The sequence below is a fragment of the Pogona vitticeps genome, chromosome 2 (genome assembly GCF_051106095.1).
Source record: "Pogona vitticeps strain Pit_001003342236 chromosome 2, PviZW2.1, whole genome shotgun sequence".
Classification (NCBI taxonomy): domain Eukaryota; kingdom Metazoa; phylum Chordata; class Lepidosauria; order Squamata; family Agamidae; genus Pogona; species Pogona vitticeps.
Genome location: NC_135784.1, coordinates 26,201,595 through 26,216,926, shown reverse-complemented (window position 1 = coordinate 26,216,926; position 15,332 = coordinate 26,201,595). Strand labels below are relative to the sequence as shown.

Genomic DNA, 15,332 nt, shown 5'->3' with positions numbered 1-15,332 from the left:
ACAGCATCATCCTTTAAGATTTTAAATAGTTCAACTGGAATGCCGTCACCTCCACTGGCCGTGTTGTTAGCCAGGCTTTCTAAGGCCCACTTGACATCACTCTCCAGGATGTCTGGCTCTAGGTCAGCAACTATATTGTCTGGGTTGTCCGGGATATCCAAAACTTTCTGATATAATTCCTCTGTGTATTCTTGCCACCTCTTCTTGATGTCTTCTGCTTCTGTGAGGTCCCTTCCATTTTTGTCTTTTATCATGTCCATCTTTGCACAAAATTTTCCTCTAATATCTCCAATTTTCCTGAACAGATCTCTGGTTTTTCCTTTTCTGTTATTTTCTTCTATTTCTTTGCATTGTTCATTTAAGAAGGCCCTCTTGTCTCTCCTTGCTATTCTTTGGAAGTCTGCATTCAATTTTCTGTAACTTTCCCTATCTCCCCTGCATTTTGCTTCCCTTCTCTTTTCTGCTATTTGTAAGGCCTCGTTGGACAGCCACTTTGCTTTCTTGCATTTCCTTATCTTTGGGATGGTTTTTGTTGCTGCCTCCTGTACAATGTTACGAGCCTCTATCCAAAGTTCTTCAGGCACTCTGTCCACCAAATCTAGTTCCTTAAATCTGTTCTTCACTTCTACTGTGTATTCGTAAGGGATTTGGTTTAGATTATACCTGAGTGGCCCAGTGGTTTTTCCTACTCTCTTCAGTTTAAGCTTGAATTTTGCTATGAGAAGCTGATGATCAGAGCCACAATCAGCTCCAGGTCTTGTTTTTGCTGACTGTATAGAGCTTCTCCATCTTTGGCTGCAGAGAATATAGTCAATCTGATTTCGATGTTGCCCATCTGGTGATTTCCATGTGTAGAGTCGCCTCTTGTGTTGTTGGAAAAGGGTGTTTGTGATGACCAGCTTGTTCTCTTGACAAAACTCTATTAGCCTTTGCCCTGCTTCGTTTTGAACTCCAAGGCCAAACTTCCCTGTTGTTCCTTTTATCTCTTGACTCCCTACCTTAGCATTCCAGTCCCCCAGAATGAGAAGAACATCCTTCTTCAGTGTCAGTTCTAGAAGGTGTTGTAAATCTTCATAAAATTGTTCAATTTCAGTCTCCTCAGCAATGGAGGTTGGTGCATTGACTGGACCTCTATCTTTAATAGAGAATAACGTTGATGTAATTGAACTGGTTGCAGCTGAACGACACATAGCTTGTGCCTTTGTTTAGTGAAACAACCACAAGGCAGGTGGGAATGTGACATGGGATGTCACAGAGCTCTTTCCTGATCCCATTGTTATTCATCATCTTTATAAATGACTGGATTCAGGAACAAAGGGGGATGCACATCGAATCTGCAGATGACACCAAAGTGAGATGGGTATCTAATACTTTGAAAATGGAATCTGGATTCAGGATGACCTAAACAGATTAGAGAAGTGGGCCAAAACAGACAAATTTTCAACAGGGAGAAGAAGGGGGGGAAAAAACAGATGCACAAGTATAAGCTGGTTTGCAGATGACTTGGGAATAGTACATGTGAAAATGTATTTTATGTAAAAATTTTCTATCCCACCTTTCTGCTTTAAAAGAACCCAGAGCACCTTAATAGAGCGCAAGCTAAAGATCAGTCAACTATGGAATGCAGCTGCAAAAAAAAGCTAATGCTATATAAGGCAGCATTCACAGAAATAAAGTGTACAAATCAAGGCAAGTAACAATTGTGTTTTGATCAGACCTCACTTGGAACGCTGTGTCAAGTTCATTTATCAGGACACTGGATTTTATCTCAGATTGATTAAAATGGTCCCAGAGTTCCACAACTGAAGAGCTACCAATGGAAAGCTCCTGTTCATACAAACAATTCAATTGGGATGGGTGGGTGAAATCACATATAAGTATTAACAACAAAAAGTGTTTGCAGCATCACAGTATGTACTGTGCTAACGTTTATTTGGTATATACTATTTGAACTACAGTCGTTTGCTTCATAAAATACATGGAGTATTCAATCAATGGGCATAATATATATACACATCTTTGGGGGGTGAAGAGGGATGGAAATGCTAGTACAAAGATTGATTAGTAGTACAGTAGTAGTTAACAAGTATAGTTGGATGAAGACACAGAAATTCATACACACTCAAGGCGATTAATAGATTTAGTGTGATTAAAAGAACAGCTAATAAAGCAACCACTTTTCCTCCCATCTGAATAAAGTATAAAGCGGTGTATCTTAGATTTTACCTCTTGAGATAGTCTATAATCTTGAAGCTAAACTAATGTTTGGGCAGTGGCCTGAAATAGTATGACCAAATTTAAGATATCCCAGAGGCAACAAATAAAAGTGGTCCATACCTCTCTCCCCCCCCCCATCCTCTTTCCCCTTTTTCTTTCTTATTTCACAAGCTTGGTCCCTAACTTCTTCCCTTATTCGAGGTCTAATTTTTTTCCCCAACCTTCACTTGGTGATGGTGTTTTTGTCAGTGCGTGTCCTTCCAGTGATACTATAAATAAAATATTATTTAAAAGTTGAAAAGTCGGTCCTTTACAAAAAAAAAGGGGGGGGGAGGCAAGGAAGCTGTGAAATAACACATTAGACCGTTTTGCCTACTTTCTCTTTCCTAGGCTTCCAGGTGTACAAAACGGGGTGAGTGGGGGGGGGGATTGATGAACAGCTGTATAAAACAATAAAAGCCGATTATTTGAGGCTTAAGAGGAGAAAAGCTACATCGGTTGAATTCTAGCCCCTTACATTTGAAAGCTATTCAGATGTATGACATTTTAATTCCCAATCCAAACTTTTATTTCACCCACCCAAACCACCCTCTTTATAAACGAAAAACCCTCTTTTCGGAAGTTGGGACACTAGTTGCCAAGGTGATTTGGAGGAGCCTGGGGGGGGAGGAAAACCCACCCCTCCCTTCTCCTGCGCCTTCTGGGCGCGCTTTTATGACATCACCAGCCTTTAAAGGGGAAGAGAGAGAGAGAGAGCGGATTTAAAGGACTCGCCGAGGGATTAGCCGTTCTTCCCACAATGCAGCGAAACGCTTCCTCCCTTTTGCCCCCACCCCTTCTTTCATTGACCTTTTCCCTCGACTTTTTCTATGTGGCGGGCAAATATTGCTCCCCACTTTTCGGACCGCCTGGCCCTTTAATGAGGCCCCTTTAATTCCTTTCTCTCGCTTTGCCTCCTTCTTTGGCCATTCGGGGCCACCCCCTCTCCTCCAAGAGAGGGGGAGAGCAGCGTGCAAGGTGAGGAAGGGAGGAGGAGGAGGAGAGCAAGAGGGTCGGGGTGGGGGGGCAGAAGAGGTTGGGAAATTGAAGGGGGCAAAAAGGGGGCAGGAAAGAGGGATCGGAGAATTGTGGGCTTGCAAGAAAGAAAGGAGCGTGTGAACGGGGGAGAGGAGGGGGGAGAAGAGAGTTGGGAGAAGAGGAGGAGGAGGAGGAGGAGGAGGAGGGGTGGAGATCGTATTGTTTTGTGTGTGGCTTTGAATGGAGACGGGGGGGGGGGGAGGAATCAAAGGGATTCTTTGAATGGTGCCATAGTACAGGCAGGAACGGTGTGCGTGTGAACAGAGGCGAGATCCGTGTGCTCAGAAACTATGCAAAAAATGAAGAAGAAAAAAGCAGCTGTGTCTGCACAAGAGGTTTGGGGTTCCCAGGCGGTTCCATAGATTGTCTGTTTCCCACATAGAAAGCACGTGCAGGTACAACATTGTCATCATGCAGGTCGTACACTTGGGTGTTTCACTTTGTGTCTATGCACCTTCCCAGTGGGTGTGCTTTACTGAAAAGAACACCTGTTCCTTCATCACATGGTACTTTTTTCTTACAACCGGTCCCTTTTTTTAAAAAAACAGCCATTCTCTCCATCCAACTTTTCTGTGCAGCAAATTGAGCTTCATTGCATGTCTGTTGCAGGGTGTCTGTGTAGCAGAAAGTGATGCCCTGTATAACCTTTGAAATGGACAAGTTCAGCCATGTTAGTTGACTGGAAGATGGGGTGAACAGCCAAACAACAGCTACAAGAGAGTTGTGCGATGCTGATGCAAATCTCTGTGAGCACAACCTGTGTGTGACACAAAAATGTGCAGAATGTGGACAGATTTGGAAGGGGAGAACAGGAAAATGACCGTTACACTTGGGCACTCAACTAAATTGAGGGATTAGGGCTGTTTGTATGGCTTTATATAATTCTGACTGATGACACATGATGAGTTTTCCAGGTAGAGAATACTCAGAAGTGGTTTGCCTTTCCCGTTTTTTGGGGGCATCCTGGGACTGTACACACAGGCTCACTCTTCTGGGATACACAGTGGGGAATTGAACTCCCAGACTCTGGTTCTGCAACCAGATGCTTGAACCACTGAGCTATCTATGGCTTGGGAAATCATTATTTTTGGAGCAAGTTTAGCATTTCCCTGCTTTTCCTCCAATCCAGGCGTGAGGAGGTAATTAGAGGTGTTTATTTCTATGTTTGAGTAACAGTGGCAGCTGGCGTTGTCCAAACTGAGAAGCTGGGGTTGGTTTTAATGATGATTTTTGTGACACAGTCCAGCTGCAGAGTTCCGTTTGTGAAGCTTTGCTCGATTCAGCCAAGCCTTGGGATTTGGCTGGGATTAGAGATTGGGCACAAACCACAACTTCGGTGGTTCGTGTGGGTTCGTTTCTGAGCTGAACAGGTTTTTGATGCTTCCCAGCCCCGCCTCCTCCAGGGGCTGCCCACTCAGAGGCAGCCCCTGGAGGAGGCGGGGCTGGGAAGCCAGGGCGCTGCCTCTGAGTGGTCACTCAATGGAGGAGGCGGGGCTGGGAACTTGCACCCCCCCCCCCCCGTTCAGCCCCCAAAATGAACCAGCAGAAACCGCCAAACCTTCATGCCCATTTCTATTTAGGATTAGTAGCAGTTAAGGACGGTACTGTATCTAAGCCTATAAATTGTAACCTAAAAATGGAAGTGGGAAATTACAGTCCTCTTATGCAGTGGTCCCCAGCCTTGGGCCTCCAGATGTTTTTGGACTTCAACTCCCAGAAATCCTGGCCAGAGATGATGGAGTTGTAGTCCAAGAACATCTGGAGGTGCAAGGTTGGGGACCACTGCTGTTATGGATAGGCCAGAAGAGGGAGAGACCATGTGAATCCAGGAAGAGCTTGACATCCTACCCTATTGTAGCAAATCATGCTTTCTTGTGACATTGGAAGACAGAGTGGAAAACATTATATGGGGGGGCGGGTTTGTTTCCAGTTCCCACACCTTCTCTTGCTGACCATTCCTTCTCAGTGGTATGTGTGCACATTTTAAGAAGATTGAAGTCTAATCTTAACAGTTTAGGGCAGTGGTCCCCAACCTTGGGCCTCCAGATGTTCTTGGACTACAATTCCCAGAAGCCTTCACCACCACCTCTGCTGGCCAGGATTTCTGGGAGTTTATTATTTATTTGATTTGATTTGTATCCCGCCCATCTGGTCTATACGAGTTGAAGTCCAAGAACATCTGGAGGAGCAAAGCTGGGGACCCCTGGTTTAGGGGATACTCAGTGTGGTGTAGTGGATAGACGGGCTCAGGAAACCTGGGTTCAAAACCCTGCTTGACCGTGGAAACTCACTGGAGGAGGCTGAATTGGTAAAACCTACCATGAAAGCCCAGGTAGGGTTACTATTAGTCTATTTCGACTCAACAGCCTACAAAAACAACCACAACTTAACAATTTAAACTAGTTGGGTGAGGTTCAGAATAAGCCAGTGGGAGGGCAGTGGTTCAGACAGGCTAGCCATGGGACTAAGGTGAGACTAGGTGAGATGTGGAAGGAAAGGAGAGGCAGGAAATAATAGTGGCTGGGGTGTGTGTGTGCGTGGCACTGTTTTAACCCATCAGCAGTGTATAAACTCGAAAAAGCTCTTCATAAAAAGGTGGGGATCTGAGCTGAATAAAATTATCTAGGCTTGGTTGCGTTTTGGAAATATCAGAATAGAAAAAAAAGAAGAAAAGAAATTCTTTAATAAACCCAGCCCCTGGTCCCATCTGGAGTAGATACAATGATTGAGTGATAAGTCCACCCCATGGGTTCAGTGGGTCTGTCTGGCTGAAACTAGCAATTGGATTGAGACCTGGGCACGTACCCTTCCACCATAGCCACTTGAGTTGACGTACACTGCCTGGCGTTACCTTTTCTTCTTGTTGTCTTTTTCAGTACCTCAGTTTTCTGGAGCCCTCCTGCTGTCTGCTTTTGCAGCCGTATCTCCTCCACCCCTTTTTGTTCCTGCGCTCTTTCCCCCCATCTCATAATGGCCTCTGGCGTGGAGCTCCTTCGATTCCAGCTCCCTGGCCACGAGGCGGCCACCCTGCGCAATATGAACCAGCTCCGTTCCGAGGAGCGCTTCTGCGACGTCACCATTGTGGCCGACAGCCTGAAGTTCCGGGGCCACAAGGTCATCCTGGCGGCCTGCTCCCCGTTCCTGAGGGACCAGTTCCTCCTCAACCCTTCCTCCGAGCTCCAGGTTTCACTCATGCACAGCGCCAAGATCGTGGCTGATCTCCTCCTCTCGTGCTACACGGGCGCCTTGGAGTTTGCTGTGCGGGACATCGTCAACTACCTGACGGCCGCGAGCTACCTGCAGATGGAGCATGTGGTGGAGAAATGCCGGAATGCCTTGTCCCAGTTCATTGAGCCCAAGATCAGCCTCAAGGAAGAAACGGCAAAATATGGAGGACACCGTCGGTCCAAGTCCCCTAGCGTAGTGGGCTGCTCGACCTCATCCCACAAAGAACACTCACGGAAGAGGTTTGCGGAAGAGTCTATGTTCCTACAATCCTGGCAAATAAGTTCCCCACAGTCACTAGTCCTTTTGTGTTCTTGACATTGAAACTAACATGTATCTACATTAGGCAACTTAACATTTGTCAAGGGTCTTTGCCTAGTCGCCTGGAGGTGATTCTTTATCTTCCACAGGCGACCAAGGCCAGCAATTTAATGTTTTTTTTCCATAATAATCCTTGTTCAATTGCAGTTGGGGAAAAAAATCTAAAAATGCTGAGGAAGCAAGGCAATAGCACCATCTCCTGACAGCAGATGAAAAAAATATTACAGTATCTGTTTCAGTGCAAATTAGTCCTACTTTACCTGTTTGATTAAATTGTAAACTCTGCCTCAACATGCTCTGATTTGCCTCTGTTAAGTGCCTCCAAATGTCCCTGAGAATGTAATCGTGAGAAGGATGTAATGTGTGGTCTGGCACCTATAAATTCAGTTGCAGGGGCTCAGTGACGGCTGCTGCAGTATAAGGAACGGGCGGTGTTGAAAAAAGCATGCCAGCTTTTGGGAGTTGCAGTGCAAAGAATTAACATGCCCATGCTGTGGGCTACGTCACGTGTTGGGTCACGTTTTTTAATGTGGGCATGCATGAAACGGAAGAAAGCTTGTGCCTAGAAATGGGCACAAACTGCCGGTTTGTAATGGGTTTGTTCTTCGGATGCACAGGTGATCAGCAGGCGCCCTGGCTTCCCTCCCGCACTGTGCCTCCTCACTCAGAGGTAGTATCTCAGACTGCTCAGCCATGCCTCCTCCTCTGAATGGGTGCCTGCTGGAGGAGGCAGGGAAAAGAAAGCAGGGCCCCTGTGGAACACCTGTGCATCTGAAGAATGAGCCATTATGAACCACCAAGCAAGCGGTTCATGCCCATCTCTGCTTGTGCCCCATTATGTGATAGTGCCTTAGACTACACCATCTGATCCAAACAGGGTGCTTTTCACGACAGTTGCTTCCAATCACAGAAGTACAGTGGTGCCTCACATAGGGATCGCTCCGTTTTACGACAAAATCACTTTGCAATGGACTTTTTGCCATCGCAAGAGCAATCGCTTTGCGATGGCCCCATGGGGAAAATTCGCTTTGCAATGATCGCAGGAAGTGATCATCACAAAGCCCCCATTTTTGGGATAATCGTGGGGAAGCGCTTCCCCGCAATCATCCCAAAGTCCCCATTTTTGCACAGCTGATCGGCGGTTCCAAAATGGCTGCCCGCTGTTTTGCCTCGCTTTAGAGGCACCGAAAATGGCTGCCCCTATGGAGGATTTTCGCATAAAGTGACTTTTTAAGCCCATAGGAACGCATTAAACGCGTTTTAATGCGTTTCTATGGGCTTTTAAAAATTGCTTAGCGATGAAATCGCATAGCAGCGATTTTTGCTGCGCGGATTAACATCGCTAAGCAAGGCACCACTGTATCTTGGTGTTGGGTTTTTTGTTATTGTGCTGGCATGAAAGCCTAGATCAATCAGCTTGCAGACACATATCTTTAAACAGAAGCTTCTATACTTTTCCCATATGAAGGTGTTCACATACAGTCCTGTAGGGCAGACTTGAGAATGTTGTTCTCCCTGGTATGGTAGTGGCCCGCGTGTCAAAGAATGGAGGAGAGAAGGGATGGTATGGCGTATGAAATTGGGATCCTTCTCAGCTCCTTCTCGTAGTTGACCTCATGCAAGCAAACAAAGTTACTCGTCATATTCTTCTTGAAGAATATTGCTCCTCAGTTACCAATTTTCTGCAGAAAGGTATTACATCACAGCAAAAGGCAGCTTTGTAGATCTCTGGATCCAAGCATTTGTTTCTTTTCCAGAGAGCTGCACTTCCTTTTCAGTTTAAAATTAAAGGAATAATGAAGTGTCCAATTAAATATGAAAATCAAAGACCAGTAGGTGCTGATGTTAAGGCAGAAAGCTGCTAAGAAGGCAACAGATAGTCGCCAGTAAGAAAATCTAAGAAAACCAACTTATCAGTAGACAAATATCAGTACTGTAGCTTTATTTAAGCTGTTGTGTGAAGTGGTCCTGTTCCCCAGATCAAGGCAATTTCTTGAGTGTTTTCCTATCAAGTCTTCTCACTTCCCACTTTCACCCCAATGAAACCGATGACAGGGGAATGATGCCTAGACGTTCCCGCCCTAGACCACTGTCGCTGTCCATGCATTTTAAACCCATCAATGGGAAGGCGGTCCTGAGGCTCAGTGGTAGAATAATGGCTTGTAGGTTTTGCATTGAGAGCCTAACACTGGTGCCTAAAATAGTCCCAGGTAACAATATTTGCAATGTTTCCTTCTTTCTGAAACCTGAAAGAGATGCAGCCAGCCGGCCAGAATTGCAGTGGGGAATCAGGCTCCCCAGGTTTTGCTGGATTGACACTCCCATCATCCTCAGCCAGCTTGAGCAGGGATTGGGGATACTGGGAGGTGTAGTCCAACAACATCTGGAGTGCCACAAGTTCCCTGTTCCTGCTCCGAACAGTGATTTTTCAATAAAGATTTTTCACAACTTGTTGCCCCTCTGGTGTTTTAGAATAAAAATCACACTCGGCCCGGAGAACCCCAGAACTGAGAAGGGGTGGCATAAGGGCAACCTTGTGGAGACACTGTCGGCCATTTCCCCCACTGGCGTGCTCACGTTTGTATCTTTGTGTGACCCTCAGGTCCCTGCAACGGCCTGTCAAGCTGGAGTTCCCCCTTGAAGAAGAGCTGGAGATGAAAGCGGAGGATGAGGATGAAGAGCAGGAAGATGATTATGGCGATGAGGATGCTGTCTCTGACATCTGCATTGTGAAGATAGAATCGGCCCTGGAGGTGGCCCAGCGTCAAAAGAAGCAGCAGCAGCAACAACAGCAGCAGCCCCAGCAAGGAGGAGCCAGTTGGAGCAAAGATATGTCTCCTCAACAGAGTTGGAACAAGGAAAGTTCTCCTCAGCCCACGTGGGGCAAGGAGTCTTCTCCCCCACCTGGGTGGAACAAGGATGGATCCGGAGACCAGGAAGAGCCTCAAGTCAACTCTACGGTGGCCGAAGCCATGGGGTCTTCTCCAGAATCCACTCCAGAGAAGCCTCCGCACGGGGTGGTGAAGGCCTCCTACAGCCTCACTGAGGATGCTGAGGGCGAAGGCCTCTTAATTATTCCGGGCGGAGGCTACTTGGAGGAGACCAGCGAAGCGGCAGCGGTGGCGGCAGAGTGCCAGAGCAGCGGAGGTGGGATGGGGCTGGTCCTTGCCGGACTGAGCGGGCGCCCCTTCTCCACTTTCCCCGCTGTGGGAAGAGGCGGCAGCGCCGGAGGAGGGAGCGTCTCGAGGATCATTCGCTGCACCAAGTGCGAGGAGGTCTTCCAAGGGGTGGAGAAGCTGGTCTTCCACATGCGGGCCCACCATTTCATCTTCATGTGCCCCCGCTGCGGCAAGCAGTTCAACCACAGCAGCAACCTCAACCGGCACATGAACGTCCACCGCGGCGTCAAGTCCCACTCCTGCACCATCTGCGGGAAGTGCTTCACCCAGAAGTCCACCCTCCACGACCACATGAACCTCCACAGCGGCGAGAGGCCGTACCGCTGCTCCTACTGCGATGTCCGCTTCGCCCACAAGCCGGCCATCCGGCGCCACCTCAAGGAACAGCACGGCAAGACGACGGCCGAGAACGTCATGGAAGCCAGCGTGACCGAGATCAACGTCCTCATACGCTGAAGAGGAGAACCTGGTGGCAACAAGTGTTGGTAGTAGGGCCGGATTTGGCGGGAAGTGGAAAGGGGAGGGGCTCCTGAGCTCTGAGGGAGGGAAATGGGGTGTAGTGGTTAGAACGTAGGGGTGGCGAGCCAGGACTCCTCGAAGTTTGGGGGAATAGCATTAGTGTCTAGTATACTAGCGAGGTGGAGCTCACGGATTCTGTGGAAGGGGCTTGGGGGTGGGGTAGGGCTAGTGGATTAGAAAAGAATAGGTTACATGGGAAGAAAGGTTCCTGATTTACCCAGGAAATGAAGGGGATCTAGTCACTCAACAGGGACTGGCAGATCAGAGGGTAGGGCACTGGATTCTTGGGTTCTGTTCTCTCAATAGAACTGCTGGATAGCTCAGGAATTTAGGTCTCTGGCTGCAAAGCCGGAGTTTGGGAGTTTGGTTCCCCGCTGTGCCTCCCAGATAAGGGGCTGGACTTGATGATCCGTAGAGTCCCTTCCAGCTCGGCAGTCCGAAGAGGATGATATCCTTCACAGTTCCCACTGCTGTGCCCCAAATGCCCTATTGCCAGATAAAAAACCGCTACCTCTTTTAAAGCCCAGTCTTAACACATGTTTACTGGACAGCGAAGTCCCGTTGAAGTCACCAACTCCCAAGCGATGGGGTGTAGGATTGTGGCCTTTGGGTTGTTTGGGGAGATGCCTTGGCCTCCTAAATACCTCCTCCCCCTCCGCTAAAGGGTGAAAGACCTCATTCTATCTCAGCAGCCAAAGAAACAAAACAAAACAAGAGGTTGTTTTAAAACAACACAGTGTCAGCAGGGAAGGTGAATGGACCGTAGTCTGTGACCTCTGATTTTCCTTCCTGGTTTTCAGGAGGTGGGAACGGTTCACCAGGAAATCCTTACTTGAAGCCCCCCCAATACGGTTTGCAGAGTTTGGGGAATTGTAGCGGTGAAAGGGAAGTTATCACAATTTAAATCTAATGTGTGGATTTCCCCCGAGGATTCAGACCCCAAAATCATTTGGACAAAAAGCGTCTCTGCTGCGTAGTGTGACTTCAGAAGCCTGCTAGCTTTGGTTCGCGGGGTGGAATTTCATCCAAATACCAAATGAGTAATCTAGAGGAATCTGGTGGATTAGGAAGGCAAACCGAAGAGGGGAGCAGCAGAGCTGAGCGTATCCTGTTTTTCCACAATTACATCATCCAGGTGTAGAATGTCAACCTTCTAAGACTATTTTTATAATCAATTCAAGGACTTTTACAGAGGTTTCTAGTCCTCATGGCTGTGAACATATGCTTGATAGGCAGGCACAGTGTTTATTGGAATTTTTTTTCACCCAGAAACACAGTGAGTAGGTTTTCTGTGTTTGGAGAACTGGACTTCAGGTGTAGATCTCCTTGCTTTTTCCGTTGGGTAGCAAAAGCAGAGTGAATTGTGAGAAAAGGAAACCAATACATTCTTTCTGAGTGTTATGTGCTGCCACATCAGGTCCAATATATTGTGACCCTAGTGGGTTTTTGAGGCATGTGAGGTATTTAAATAGTGGCTTAACTAGTACCACTCCTGGTAAGACAGGCAAAATCAAAAGAAAAATAAAAAGTAAAGAAGACAGAAGTATTGTGACACCTTAAAGACTAACTGATATATAATATACAGTATGTACACCCATACCATCCATATTTGTGTGTGTGTGTACAAAGGACCCAGAACATTTTGTCTTCTGTATTTTTTTACTTTTGTTTTTGTGTGACCTGCCTGCACAAACTAACACAACTACCTCTTCTAAAACCACTCCCTCTAAGTTTCTATGGCCAAGAGGGGACTTGAACCCAGATCTTCTGAGCACTAGTGCATTACTCTGTCCATTACACCATTACACTCTAATTTTTGTATAGATTTACTAAGGCCATTATGATTTCACATTCTAACATACGGATTTCCTTCTGGGCGTCTCCCCCCTCCGGAAGTGCTAAGAAGATACTCTTGGAAACAGGATCAGACAAAAACGCTTGCTTTTGTACCAGAGATCTATAGTGGATCACAGATGGGGGCCATGCGGCTTTCTGGATACTGTTGGACTGCAGTTTCCATCATCATTAGCTGCACCGGGTAGGGCTGATAGAAGGTGCAGTACAATGACGTGGAAGGCTGCATATTTCTTACCTTTGCTATATATTGAGGCAAGCAGAGTGTGTCCCCTTGAGGTTGGGTTTTTACTTCCCTGTCTCTCCTCTGGTCCCATTTTTCCCAGCCAAAAAATAAATAAATGCTAATTTGCCATGCGATTCACTTTTACAATAAGGAGCAGGGTCTTCCATGCATCATTTGACCTCCTCCACAAATAACCACAGGAAGAATTCCAGCCATTTTTAAATTCATTGTGAGTTTGTGTTTGTGCGCATGTGCTTTTGGCAGTCCACAAAGACTTCAGAGGTTTCTGGAAGCAGAAAATTTGTCCTGGGTCCTACCAAAGCTACTGAGCCTGCCACAGACCTTTATCTAAATTCCGGCCACCCTCTGGTCTTAAACTTTGAGCAAAAATTCCCCGTTCAGATCTTGCTTGATCAGTAACTGCTACGGTTGCGCTTTGGGGAAAGTAAGCCCGACTGAATTCACTGGTGCTTACCTCTGAGTAATCATGGCTAGGGATTAACTATGAATAGTGTTAAGTCACCAGATCTCCAGCAGTTGTATGCAGAGTGTTGTATTATAAGGCTTCAGATAGGAGGCACTTTGTATGCTCAAAAGATGCACAATGTCTGGCATAGACGATGCTGAAAAATGTTCCACATCCAGTGTTTTGTTTTCTTATTTTCTTATTAATCTGAATTCAGAGACCGCTTCACTGGTCTCCTCCAAGTAGCCTCCGCCCTTTTCTTAAGAATGTTGGTTGCAGTTCATAAAATAAGCAAACAAAACACGATGTGGAACATTTTTCAGCATGATCTATGCCAGACTTTTGAGAAGCATTTTGTTAACATGATATGTTCCAGACGTCTGTTTTAACAACCTGCTTGGTAGTTGTAAGCAACCAAGAATTTCAGACCAGTGAAGGTGGGGTGGAATGAGTGAGGGGTTACTGGTAGATCCCTGGTTGACTCAGTGAATTTCACCGCCAGTGGTTTCACAGAAATAATGACGACTGTCTTTTTGGCCTCTGCAGCTGCTTTCTTAATTAAATTCAGGATTTTATGAAGCAAAGTAAAGTGTGTAAGGGAGAGACACCAAGAATGAATTTTTGCTTGAAAATATTGGGTAATCGTTTTGGTTTAGGTACCTAAAACAGAATCCTTGGGCTCAGAATTCTTCAATTTTAAATAGATTTTTCGGCACCAAATTGCAGTTGGTAGATCCTGAGGCAATGGGGTGGGGTGGGGTGGGGAACAAAACCAAAAAAAGGTAGGTCCCCCTGCTGCCATTGTTCTGCCCATTCCTTGTGCTAAGAGTTTGGTTGTTTTTCCTCTGATGACCGTTGAAGAGTCTCCTTTGTTTTACAACCATCATGGAAATACAGGCTACTAGTCTTTTAGCAGGCTGGTCACTTTTATATCACTTTTTTACAAGAATTATGTAAAGATGGTGCTATTTTATTTTTAATCAGAGGGCTGAACTGTGAAATGCTGAGTTCTGCAGCCCAGGCAGAATTGGCACATCCAACCAAATGTACACATTTGTGTCTGATTATACATGGTCTTTTAATTTTTCCAAGGAGAACCAGGGGTCAGAGATGACTTTTTTTCACATTTGTTAGGTCTGGCCCTCTTGAAAGGCCCGTTAATCCAGAGATGTTAGGTGAGGATATTCTGAAAGTTGTCATGCAAACGAGCAATATTTTCTGATCTTTGCATTAATTCCACTCTGCTTTCCAATCTAAGCACAGGAATTGCGCATAATCTTCAAGCATTTTCCATCACAGCTTTGAGGGCTAGAAATTTGCTTGTCTGTGTGAAAATAAGGAAGCTCAAATCCTCTGGATTACTGCAGTCTTTACCATCAAAATGCTCACCTACGCAGAATCCCATACAGTCTTGGAAATAGTCCTAGAAGTGACAATAGGGTATGAGGATTTTCCCCCCTTCAAAGTGGTATTGACTCTGATCTCCTGGACTCTTAGCTAGTTTCTTTTCCATTATTTTTTTCTAAAAAAAAATAAAAAATAAACATTTCTATGGTTTTGTTGTCATTACTATGTGGACTGGACCTTATTGGGAATGGAACAAGATTCTTGCGTCTGATGATCTGTAGCAGTGATTCCCAACCGTGGGTCTTCTGGATGTTTTTGGACTAAAACTCCCAGAAGCCTTCACCACTAGCTGTGCAGGTCAGGATTTCTGGGAGTTGTAGTCCATGAACATCAGGGGTCCCAAGGTTGGGAAGCACTGATCTGTAGATTTGGAAGTCTGTTGAATAGTGTTTTGAATAACTGTGATGTATATAGAGCAGGGGTCCCCAAACTTTTCAGAGTGAGGGCCACAACACATACGTTCCGGATCTTCAAGGGCCAAAGAAAAAAAGACTTGGGAAAGTGAACAGAAAATAAACTCCTACAAATTGCGTGCCTTGTTGAGGCAAACTGAAGTTCCTTCAGGGGAAGTTCACAAGACTGGTATGAAACCAAGGCCATCACCTGATGCTAGCCTTGAGACATTTTGCTAAGACAGTGAGTGCTAAAAGACAAGATGGATCTCTCAGTTCTGTGTATGAAGCCCACACAGACTGACAGATGAATCTTACTTAAGCAGTGCTGATGAAACAGCATCCTCCACCCTTCATGAAGACAGAAATCTAGCTTAGAGCTGGTGAGGTAGGGACGAGATGCCAGGTGGCACACAGCCCTCTGTCTCCACCACAAGAGAATAAGCGGG

At 46.1% G+C, this 15,332-nt stretch overlaps 1 protein-coding gene across 1 annotated transcript; it reads left to right on the top strand.

Annotated features, from left to right (window-relative positions):
- Window positions 1-2,964: 2,964 nt before the first annotated feature.
- On the top strand, window positions 2,965-14,634 carry ZBTB12 (zinc finger and BTB domain containing 12). The gene is made up of 3 exons (XM_020811183.3): window positions 2,965-3,234; window positions 6,171-6,761; window positions 9,443-14,634. The coding sequence occupies exons 2-3, from the start codon at window positions 6,265-6,267 to the stop codon at window positions 10,473-10,475; spliced, it is 1,530 nt and encodes a 509-aa protein (XP_020666842.2). The 5' UTR covers window positions 2,965-3,234; window positions 6,171-6,264; the 3' UTR covers window positions 10,476-14,634.
- The last annotated feature ends 698 nt before the right edge of the window (window positions 14,635-15,332 follow it).

Coding starts and splice junctions, on each gene's coding strand:
- ZBTB12 (XM_020811183.3), top strand. CDS start 6,265: ATGGCCTCTGGCGTGGAGCTCCTTCGATTCCAGCTCCCTGGCCACGAG. Junction 6,762..9,442: donor AAAGAACACTCACGGAAGAG/GTTTGCGGAAGA, acceptor TGTGACCCTCAG/GTCCCTGCAACGGCCTGTCA.